Genomic DNA, 12025 nt, shown 5'->3' on the forward strand with positions numbered 1-12025 from the left:
ACAAGTGGAACGCGCTAACAAAACCATCAAGACTTTGTTGACCAATATTTGCCATGAGACATCTCTGAATTGGGTACAAGCCTTGCCCTTAGCCTTAACCATTATGCGAAATACCCCAAGAGGGAAAAGTAAATTGACCCCTTTTGAGTCCCTTTTTGGATGCCCACCCATTGAGCCTAGGCCCCAGACAGGGATCCACCAGACACATGGGGACATTGGATCAAAACAATTGAGAGAATATGTAGTTGCTTTGCAGGATGTTCTGCTTTCTCTTCACAGACACGTTCGGGACTATCAGAGATTGCCGCTGGCTTTGGCAATTCATCAATATCGTCCTGGCGATTGGGTTCGAGTGAAAAAGTGGAAAAAGGAACCTCTACAGCCATCGTGGGGCCCACCACAACAAATTGCGCTGGTGATGGAGGCCGCAGTTAAGCTGTTCGGAGGCAGCAAGTGGATACACGTGTCCCGGTTTAAAGCAGCGACTCCATCTGTAACCATAGAGGAACCTGAGAAGAGGGTAGCCAAGGACCCTCCATCTGGCGGGGTGAAGGAACAGACGCCCGAAGACAAGTGGTTATCGGAAACCGTGCCGGGTTTCGACCTGAAGATCAAGTTGAAGAAAGAAAAAGACTGAGATTGTATGGGAGGATCAAGAAAACCCTTCCCTGTTCAGGCTATTAGTGTGCAGGTGCCAGGAGACCCCAGAAGGAAGGTTCCAGTAACAATAGTACAGTTTGTGGACACTTGTGTTAAGGATAGGAGAGTACACCTACATACCATCACTCAAACCTTTCTGGATTCGGTCCTCCCTCCAAACATTGATCTTAGAACTGAACGCCTAAGATGAAACAGCTGGGCATCCTAATTGTTTTGATTTTAGTTCCACTATGTACCCAGGAAAAAGAAGAAGGCCATGGTAATTTGTTTGTACAACTCTCACAGGCTGTGGCCAGAGAATTGAATATAACCAATTGTTGGGTTTGTGGAAGTCCCAAAGGGTACAGAGAGTGGCCATGGGGAGCAATACCCCTGGCACCTAAGTGGTTGCTGAGTAATATAAGTGAGGTACATGTGAACCATAGTGTTTGGCAAGAGGCCCATGAATGGAACCTCTATGCCCACGTGGTGGGAGAATACTGCCTCAATCAGACAGTTAAGGGAGGTAGATGGATGGGAGAGAGTAAGTGTAATTGGACTTTAAGTTGGCAACATTATTGCCTGATGAAAGGATGCCTTGTGACAAATTGTACTCAGTACAAGAATAAATGGAATCGAACGGGAATGAAATATCCAAATGGTACAAGGTGTAAGTGTAAACCACAAGCCGATAATAGAAATCAATGTAGGTATCGGTGCCAAGGGTTGCTTATGGAACAAGCATTGTGTGGTCAACTTAATCTTACCACTGCAACCCGAATAATGACCCAAGGGTGGTTGTGGAAACACATAAATGGAACAACGGTGCAAGGATTCCAGAATTTTTGGACCACTTGGAATGAGACTGAGAATGACCAAGTGTGTCAGTATACAAATGATTCTCAATTATGGAAATGTAGTCTAAAACAAGGTGCCGCATCGCAATATCTGACAGGACCTTTGGGACCCCAAGACACCTATTACATTCCATATAGTAAAATATCCCCCATTCTGTATAATGTGGCTGCCCCCGCATTAAAAGGGCATTATTGGATATGTGGTCTTAAGGCCTACTCAATTTTGCCTGTAAATTGGACTGGTGTATGCTATGTGGGAGTCATTCAACCACACTTTTCGTTGAAAGCTGTTCAGTCCTCTTTTTATCTGCCTCTGTATGATAAAGTTCGATCTAAGCGATCAATAGATACCAAACTTACTAGTACTGGAGATGCAAATAGCTTTGGAAAAGAATGGCCACCTGAACGAATTATTGCAACTTATGATCCGGCTACATGGGCTCAGGACGGGATGTATGGATACCGTACCCCCATATATCTCTTAAATCGTTTAATTCGCTTGCAAGCAGTAGTAGAGATTATTACTAACCAAACTGCGAAAGCTTTAACTTTGTTGGCAGATCAATCCACCCAAATGAGAGAAGCAATTCTCCAAAATCGATTAGCCTTGGATTACCTCCTTGCACAGGAAGGTGGAGTTTGCAAGTTACTTAATGTATCCACCTGTTGCTTAAAAATAGATGACAATGGAGAAATTGTTAAAGGATTGGCCAAAGAAATGAGAGAGATTGCTCATGTCCCAGTACAAAAATGGGAAGGTTGGAATTTAGGGGACTGGAGCAGTTGGTTTAACTGGTTTGGGGGTATTAGAAGTTTAATTGTAATTGTTGTATTGATGCTTTTAGGATGCATGTTATTGCCTTGCTTATTACCAATAATTATGAATGGAATACGAAGTATTGCTGAAAGCGCGGCAGCAAAAAGTAGTATGCAAATGTATGGAAAAATTATGTATCAGCAGTTAAGTGCTGAAGAACTCTGAAGGAAGAAGCTTTGATTATGGTGCCCATTCCAAAGCTTCTTGAGGGGGGAATTGTGAGCAATAACTAAAATAATGAGCTGAAGATGATGCTGAGAGTGCTGTCAATTTTCTAGAGATGCTACCAACGTTTGGGAATGCTGCCAGTATAGATGCATAGTCAGTGAAAGTAGAGTGCAGAAGCAGAAAGTGAAACTGTACACACACAATTTCCTGTAAATGGGCTGATTTCGGGGAAATGGGAGCATGCATAAGTTTAACTTTCGATACGTAGGAATGCAAGCTGATAAAGCGGCTGGCTGTGCCCAGCATAGGCAGAACCAGCTTTGCTGCTTCTCCTCTTGGAAGAGCAATAAACTTGGCTTTGTTTTATGAAGACTTGTTTCGTCGCTTTCATGTTTATTGGAATCTTGTAATGTGGGAGCGAGCCTTAGCCACAATAAAATAAAACAATTTATTGGGCATTATTGGTAACACCGGAAGCCTCAGGAGGGGAGAGTGTTCTTGCACTCGGGTCCTGCTTGCGGGCTTCCCCCAGGCACCTGGTTGGCCACTGGGAGAACAGGACGCTGGACTAGATGGGCCACTGGCCTGATCCAGCAGGCTCTTCTTATGTTCTTATGCTTCTGAAAACCAGTTGCCGGAAGCCTCAGGAGGGCAGAGTGTTCTTGCACTCGGGTCCTGCTTGCGGGCTTCCCCCAGGCACCTGGTTAGCCACTGTGAGAACAGGACGCTGGACTAGATGGGCCACTGGCCTGATCCAGCAGGCTCTTCTTATGTTCTTATGTTCTTAGTATGCTGATGACACACAGCTCTATTTCTCCTTTTCATCTTCTTCAGGTGAGGCTGTCAATGAACCAGTGCCTGGCTGCGACAATGGACTGGATGAGGGCTAATAAACTGAGGCTCAACCCAGACAAGATGAAGATGCTGTTAGTGGGTGGTTCTTCTGACCGGATGGTGGATGCCCAACCTGTCCTGGATGGGTTTGCACTCCCTTGGAAGGAGCAGGTTCGTAGCTTGGGGGTTCTCCTAGAAACCATCTCTGTCACTTAAGGCTCAGGTAGCCTCGGTGGCACGGAATGTCTTTTGCCAATTTCAATTGGTGGCTCAGCTACGCCCCTATCTGGACAGGGATAACTTGGCTTCAGTTGTTCATGCTCTGGTAACCTCCAAGTTAGATTACTGCAATGCGCTCTACGTGGGGCTGCCTTTGAAGACGGTTTGGAAACTGCAGCTTGTGCAAAATGCAGCGGCCAGATTGGTAACAGGGACTAGCCACTTCGAACACATAAAACCAATTCTGGCCCGCTTGCATTGGCTGCCTGTATGTTTCAGAGCCCGATTCAAGGTGCTGGTTTTAACCTATAAAGCCTTATACGGCTTGGGACCACAATACCTGATGGAACGCCTCTCCCGACACGACCCCACCCGAACACAACGCTCAACATCCAAGGCCCTCCTGCAGGTGCGTACTCCAAGGGAAGCTGGGAGTGTGGCAACAAGGGAGAGGGCCTTCTCAGTGGTGGCCCCCAAATTATGGAATGATCTCCCTGACGAGGTGTGTCTGGTGCCAACACGGTTATCTTTTCAGTGCCAGGTCAAGACTTTCCTCTTCTGCCAGGAATTTCAGCATGTGTTTTTAAATTGCTTTTTAAAAAATGTGTTTTTGTATATTTGTTTTTAATGTTTTTATTTATTTTATTTTTTAAATGTTTGCTGCCCTGGGCTCCTGCTGGGAGGAAGGGCGGGATATAAATCAAATAATAAATAAATAAATTGTTGTAAACCACCCAGAGAGCTTTGGCTATGGGGCAGTATACAAATGCCACAAATAACAATAATAATAACAACAACAACAACAACAACAACATATACATAGAAGCTCGTTTTAAAGCTTTTTTAAAAAAAAGATATTTTAAAGGTGTTTTGTTTTAATATGTTTTTAAAGGTGTTTTGTTTTAATATATTTTAAAGTCTGTTTTTATGAAGTTTTAGAGTGTTTTTAGTGTTTTTGTTTGCCACCCTGGGCTCCTACAGGGAGGAAGGTGGGATATGAATTTAGTAAATAAATAAATAAATTGGAAATAACTGTTAGCATGACTGGAGCAGCAAGCCGTCCTCTTAAAAACGTGATGCAAATATCATTTTTAAAAAATGTAATAATAAACTCAGAACACTACAAATAAGCACAGAAAATACAAAATGACTTTTAAGAAATGGCTTGCAGTCAGGTGCTCAATGGGGGGATCCAATATTTTCCTCTCTGGTGGACCTGTTCCCGAATTCAGGGTTTTTTTTTGGGGGGGGGAGGTAGACAACTCCTCCAGATTTCACAGGTTATTCGTATTTGCTTGTGCCACTGAACTATTTTTGCTATCAGCATACGAAGGTCAGAATGAGGACGTTAAATTTAAAGACTTTGTATCATTCCTGCTTTTGGTGCCAGACCGTGGTTTGTTTTTTTATTGGGTTTGTATACCGCCCCATAGCCGAAGCTCTCTGGGCAGTTTACAACATGGTTCAACAATGGAAAGAACTCAACGACTTGAACATCTTGACTTGGCTGAGAAATGTTTGGAACATCTCCTTATTCGAGGGATGGAAAAATGAGGATTTCTCATATATCCTTTGGAACATGACTTGCATGGACAACTGTCAGCAGTAGCAAAATGTAGATATGGTTGAATTAAATGTTTTTCTCTTTCTGCATACTTGGATCGTAATATTGTCCAGTCTTGTGGTCTCTCAGGTGGTGCTGGTGGGGAAATGGGCATATGGGGAGCAGGACTCCATATCATCATTCATGTTCCAATTACACTTTGTATCATACCAGATGCAATGCCAAGTTTTTGTTAATTTTGTTCTTTAATAATAATAAAAATTTAAAAAGATGTTGAAGCAAACGTTTACACCCAGGCTGAGATTTTTCACTGAAGCCAAAAGAACTTAAAACTTTGCTGAATTCAACAAAATCCAACAAAAAGGACAGCGCTGATGTCTTACATCACAGGGAGCAGGAACTTAGTTCCCATTTGTGTCGAAACAGGGTGATGTCAAAGCGCTGAGAAACGAAGGAGCTTTGAAAAGCTACTTTTTTTGAACTACAACTCCCATCAGCCCCAGCCAGCACGGCGATTGGATTGGGCTGATGGGAGCTGTAGTTCAAACAAAGTAACTGTTCCAGGCTCTTGAAGCTGTGAGGAAAGGCCCCTCAGGCTGTGCCTCCCGTGGAAAGTGCCCCCCATCCCTTGGAGCAACTGCAGCCCCAACGCAACAGCAGGGGGGCGGGTAGAGGAAGAGGAGAGTGGCGAAGAAGAGAGAGTCGGTCCTCCAGTGGGTAAAGGAACCGAGTTCTGGTTCCTAGAGAGGAAGGAAGTGGGGGGACAGAATAATATAGGGGGGAGGGGTCTCGTCATCCGGGAAGAGGAGGAAGAGAGAGCAAAGAGGTGCGACGTGTTTGGGGGCTGGGGGGAAGAGGAGGAGGGTTTTCTTTCGGGGATCCATACAAAGGGGGTGTGGGGAGAGGGTGGACCACGCAGTCCATCTGCAAAGCGTGGACAAAACTGCGCTGAAGCTGCCCCCCCTTACAGGTCACCCCAGACTCCCCAGGGATGAGATGCAGCCCAGGCAGGGGGGAAAGGGGGGCCCCTCTTGATGCAGGGGAAAGAAACAGCCTTGTTGGGGGGCGCATTGGAGGGGAGGGGCTTGCTGTGCTGCTCTTCTGCCCCAGAGCTGGAGGGAGCGCCGCTGTTGGATCTCCTCCACTGGAGGAGGGTCTGGTCAGTTTCCCTCCTGCCAGGCAAGGAAAATGGAGAGAGGAATCTGAAACTGACCAGGCTCTGAATGCGCTTCTCAAAGCTTTCAAGGCAGCGGATGGAGGGAATGGGTGAATAAATGCCTCCTCCTCCTCAGCTGGACTCGAGGGGAAGGGGAGTTTGTGGGAGGGGAAGCTCAAAGCCCGCTTGCGGTGGATCCCAGCTGCTCTTGCAGGATTGGTCCATCTGAGGGGTTGCTGAGGGTCTTTCTCTCCTGGCGCGGCCACCCTCCCCCCTGCAGGGTCAGAGTGCTGGGGGGGAGACACAAGAAAAATACTGCTTACCCCCGAACATTGTCCACTTTTGTTATAGGCCTTCACATCTCTACAGTAGTTTAGTGGCAAATTGAGAAGTGCAGGGTCCCTTCATGATAGCCATGCCCCCTTCCATCCTCTTTTTTTTCCTGCTGGGTTGAGAATTAGATCCTTGTTAATGCCTTCTCCCACAGCTAGGAGCCAATAAGCATGAAAGGGCAGAGTGTTGCCTACTGAGTCTTCTCAGTGGCAGACTCACCTCCTTTCACTCTGATTCACCCTAATTAGCAGGAAAGAACAAGGAAGTATGTTAGAAGACTCTTCTCAGTGGCTAACACACTCTCCTTTCATCCTGATTGGCTCACAGGATGTTGGAGACCATGCTGAGATCCTGCTCCCAAAAAACTAAGCGGTCTAAATTCAGGTAGTGTCCTGGGCCCAGAGACAGGGTTGTTCTGAAGACCAAAGTAGAGGGGGACAAAATATGTTTCCCACTGAGAGCTCATTAGAGGCAGGCCTGTGTAGAAATATAAACATAAGAATAAAATGTATGGAGAAAAATAATAATAAGTAAATCAACTTATTGCCTCAGTCGCTCGACCCTGTGCGGTGAGGAACTTTTGGTCTTCCAGATGTTGTTGAACTACAACTCCCATCATCCTTGTCCTTTGATCATACTTGCTGGGGCTGATGGGAGTTGTGGTTCAAAAACATCTGAAGGTTAACTTGGATTATACGAGTGGATGGTACCAACAATGTGTCCTGCTGATTTTGACATGGATGTATTGCAAGTAGTTCCTCATACGCTTTTCATTGCCCAGTGAGCTGGACCAGACTGAATGCAGGTCAGCGTTGCTCTGCCCGTATTTCTGATGGAAAGAGTGGAGGAGTTTTGCATCCCCAGGGAGCTCCAAGCTGGAGTCATTAGACCAAATTCACCCTCCCCATTTCTTTGCAATGTGTGCAAAACCTATTTTGTTTGCCAACTGTCAGGGACGTGACATGAAATTAATCTCTGTGCAGATTAAGTTTTTAATTATATGCTTGGTGAAAAGGTCCCCATAATGAAGCCTGAAATGGTTCACAACTTGGAGAAGAAACTCTGTGGTGAGCAGGAATTAAAGGCTTTGCGGAAGCAGAAGCAGAGATGAGAGGGGAGGGGTCGGAGATGGGTGAAACTCCTGGGGGTGGCTAAAGACACAAGAGGTGCCCAAGCATGGAGAAGAGTCTGGAAGAAACGGGGGGTTGGTCTGAAAGACATTTGGGGCCTTTAAGGCCTTTTGCAGATCAAGCATTGTGAGGGAAAACAACCCAGGGAAAGGACGTGCCATTTATTTATTTAGATTGAGGCTGCTTATAATATTCAAACATCTGAAATCCATATTGGTATAAAGGATGAAATTCCTCCCATCCCCGTCTCTCTCCTGCAGGCCCTTGAGAGCTGCTCCCTACGAAACGTGCCTCGTGGCGAAAGCTGTGGGAGTCCCAGAGCTGGCCTGGTTTACTCCTCTTCCCTCAGGGGCTGCACCATGGCCTCAGAGGCACCGTCCGGATTGTCTCTTCTCTGGGATAGAGTGGAAAGAGCAGTTGGGCAGCCCCATCAGGTAAGGGAAGGATCATTGGGGGAAGACAGAGGGGACAGCGTGGCTGCGTCTCCCTGAGCGTGGTGGGCAGGGCTCTGGGAGAACACTAGTTCTGAGGCTGCATAAGGAGAGCCTGCCGGATCAGGCCAATAGCCCGTCTGTTCTGTGGGAAGCCGCTGGCAGAACCTGAATACAAGCGCACTCTCCCCACTTGTGATTCGGTGACACATATCTAGCAGAACTCGCTTGAACACATGTGGCTGTTACAATACACTCTTGGAGAGGTGGGATCGTTTATGGTCATCAGTCAAGCTCTGCCCTGCAATTGTGTCTGAGCAGTCTAAAACCCAGAAATGCTCACACACACACCCCACAAAAGCTAAATAAAGAGTAACTGTACTAAGGAAATGCAAAGATAAATGGAAAGAGAAAGAGGGTGGAGCTGGTTCCATGGTGTGAAACCGGAGTCAAGCCGTTTCTGGGATTGAACTCCTGTCATGCAACGAGAGGGGGTCATGAAGTGAGTCATCCCAGCGTGCCCCACTGGTCAGGCTATTAGTCCAATATGGACCAAAGTGAAGCTGCCAAGTGTCCTGCTATGTTACAATTCCCAGCATACTGCCTCTGGCAGTGGAGGCAATGCATTGTCATTGTGCCTAGTAGCCACTGATGTCCTTATCCTTCCTGGATTGGATTCAGAGGAGGGCAACAAAGATGATCAGGGGACTGGAAACAAAGCCCTATGAGGAGAGACTGAAAGAACTGGGCATGTTTAGCCTGGCGAAGAGAAGACGGAGGGAAGATATGATAGCACTCTTCAAGTACTTTAAAGGTTGTCACATAGAGGAGGGCCGGGATCTCTTCTCCATCGTCCAGAGTGCAGGACAGGGAATAATGGGCTCAAGTTGCAGGAAGCCAGATTTCGACTGGACATCAGAAAAACTTCCTGTTAGAGCCATACGACCGTGGAACCAATGACCTAGAGAGGTAGTGGGCTCTCTGACACTGGAGGCATTCAAGAGGCAGCTGGACAGCCATCTGTCGGGAATGCTGTGATTTGATTCCTGCATTGAGCAGGGGTTTGGACTCGATGGCTTTGTAGGCCCCTTCCAACTCTACTATTCTAGGATTCTATGATTTGTCCAATCCTCTTTGAAAGCTGTTCAAGCTTTAGGCTGGGTGAATGGTGCATGTTGAATAAACTGCCTCTTCTTCTTTTTCCAGCATCTGTTGCCCTTCCAGGATCTGGTGACCTTTGAGGAGGTGGCCGTGTATTTCACGGAGGAGGAATGGGCCCTGCTGGATCCTGGCCAAAGAGCTCTGCACAGGGAAGTCATGGAGGAGAATTATGAGACGGTGGCCTCTCTGGGTAAATATATTCTGCCCCCTTGACTGATAAATGTTGAAGGTATGAATTTAGCAGCTGTGCTATTTAACCTTCCACTGCAGGGATGCTATTATGGAAATGGGTGCCTGGGCCCTGGATATTTGGGGAGGGACTGCAGCTTAGAGGGAGAACACCTGCTTCGCATGTAGAAGGTCCTAGGTTCAATCCCTGGCAGCTCCGAGAGGGGTGAAATGATCAGGTAGGAGGTGCTGGGAAAGGTCTTGCCCTGCCTGAGATCCTGGAGATCCATTGCTAGTTCTAGTAGACAAAGCTGGGCTAGATGGACAAATTCCCTGATCTGGTATAATGTAGCTTCCTCTGTTCTTTGGCCTTTTGGATGATTGAATGTGAAAAGTGCCCCTCCCTGCCACCTTCCGATGCCCCAGGATGAAAAATCTTACCTTGCATCCGGAGAAGGAGAGGGCAGGAGCTCCCAAACCCCAGCAGAGCATCATTTCCTGCATCCTCAGCAGATAATTGACACGCTGTGACTTGTACTGTAAACCCCCAGTGGGAAAAGATGCTCCCAGGAGCCTGGGAGCACCCACTGCCTCCTCCCTCTTCCTTTCTCTGCCCAAATGTTGGGTTTTGTCTTTGAAGCAGGAGGAACAGCAGTGGCAGTTTGGAGAATCAAGGTGCGCACCACTGTGCTTGCCTCAGCCAGTTGTTTTCTGAGCCTAATTCAAGATGCTTACTTTGGCATTTAAAGCTTTAAACAGCCTGACATGCAAATAGCTGCAAGAACGCCATTAGCAAGCCTCCTCCGTAAACCTGTGCGCACTCGGGATGGGGGAGAATATCCGACAAAATCAAACCTGGCATTGGATCCCGACTGAATTCACTAATTCGCTATCCCTTCGGAGAGGCACCGATCTCGTGCAATGGGCCATTGCTGTAATCGGCATGGATTCTGCAGCCATGACTGCAATTGGCAACATTTTTGTTAAAATCCTCCCCCTATTTTACGTAATCTTTTCATAATTAAGATACTGTGTCAAGCACAGGATTTCCCTTTGTCCATTATATATTACCAAAAAAATCATTATCGTCGCAATATAATGCAATAAAAATTGGCTATATATGTCTTCCATGTTAATTGTGAAATCCTGCAATGTCACGTTTTTCAAACAAGATACTGAGACACTGTTGGTGAGTGCCTTCTCTGACCAGATGGTGGATGTTCAACCTGTTCTAGATGGGGTTACACTCCCCCTGAAGGAACAGGTTCGTAGCTTGGGGGTTCTTTTCGATCCATTCCTGTCTCTCAAGGCGCAGGTGGCCTCGGTGGCACGGAATGCGTTCTACCACCTTCGGTTGGTAGCCCAGCTACGTCCCTATCTGGAAAGCGACGACCTCGCCTCAGTTGTGCATGCTCTGGTAACCTCTAGATTGGATTACTGCAATGCGCTCTACGTGGGGCTGCCTTTGAAGACAGTTCGGAAACTACAGCTGGTGCAAAACGCAGCTTCTAGACTGCTGACGGGGACTAGGCGGTCCGCACATATAACACCTGCTCTGGCTCGTTTGCACTGGCTACCTATCCGTTTCCGGGCTAAATTCAAAGTGCTAGTTTTGACTTATAAAGCCTTACACGGCGCGGGACCACAATACCTAGCGGAACGCCTCTCCCAATATGAACCTACCCGTTCACTACGTTCAACATCTAAGGCCCTCCTCCGAGTTCCAACTCACAAAGAAGCTCGGAGGGTTGTAACAAGATCTAGGGCCTTTTCAGTGGTTGCCCCCGAATTATGGAATAGTCTCCCTGATAAGGTTCGCCTGGCGCCTACACTTTTATCTTTTCGGCGCCAGGTGAAAACCTTTTTATTCTCCCAGGCATTTTAATCTATCTTTTAAGCTTTTAATGTATATTTGGTTGTTTATTGTTTTAATATTTACGCTCTACTGTTTTTGTGATTTTATTGTATTTTATCCTATGTTGTGCACCGCCCTGAGAGCCTTCGGGCTGTGGGCGGTATATAAATCGAATAAAATAATAAAATAAATAATAATAATATCTCAGAGCATTCTGAATCTCTTGCGTGGGAAACATTGCGATGATGAGACTGACCCACGTTTCCCGCCTCGCCCCATCCCATCTTTTGTTGCTGCTGTCCTAACCAAGGTCTCTCTCTCTCTCTCCCTGTGCTAAATGTGTGTGTGTATGTGTGTGTGTGTGAGTCCAGAGAGGAACAACGGGTTGAGCTGTACTCAACCCCCCTCCATCTCACCTTGTGCCTTCTGTGCGTGCTCAGTCTTGCACACTGGTGATTAGCTTGGTTGTGGTTATAATTATTTAGCTAATGCCCTCAACCCAAAGAAATATTATGTATATAGCTTTCCGAGTGCCATCTGTCCTGGGGGGGGTCTCATCTTCCAGCACTATCTCATGTTTCAGGTAACATTTTGGGAGGGAGGGAGGGAGGGAGGGGATGCGAGGTGCCCTCTGGGCAGTGGAAAGGACCATGTTCCTGTCAGACAGGATCCATCCTAGGTTTGTAGATTCCA

At 46.8% G+C, this 12025-nt stretch overlaps 1 protein-coding gene across 1 annotated transcript in view; it reads left to right on the forward strand.

Annotated features, from left to right (window-relative positions):
- Nucleotides 1-840: 840 nt before the first annotated feature.
- The window catches only part of LOC133378950 (zinc finger protein 883-like), a 53534-nt gene continuing 42349 nt past the window's right edge, over nucleotides 841-12025 (forward strand). The window contains exons 1-4 of the mRNA XM_061613562.1: nucleotides 841-919; nucleotides 3316-3486; nucleotides 7978-8151; nucleotides 9355-9499. Coding sequence (XP_061469546.1) covers nucleotides 917-919; nucleotides 3316-3486; nucleotides 7978-8151; nucleotides 9355-9499 — 493 coding nt within the window. The 5' untranslated portion in view covers nucleotides 841-916. The remainder of the gene's footprint in view (nucleotides 920-3315; nucleotides 3487-7977; nucleotides 8152-9354; nucleotides 9500-12025) is intronic.

The sequence above is a fragment of the Rhineura floridana genome, chromosome 3 (assembly GCF_030035675.1).
Source record: "Rhineura floridana isolate rRhiFlo1 chromosome 3, rRhiFlo1.hap2, whole genome shotgun sequence".
Taxonomy (NCBI): domain Eukaryota; kingdom Metazoa; phylum Chordata; class Lepidosauria; order Squamata; family Rhineuridae; genus Rhineura; species Rhineura floridana.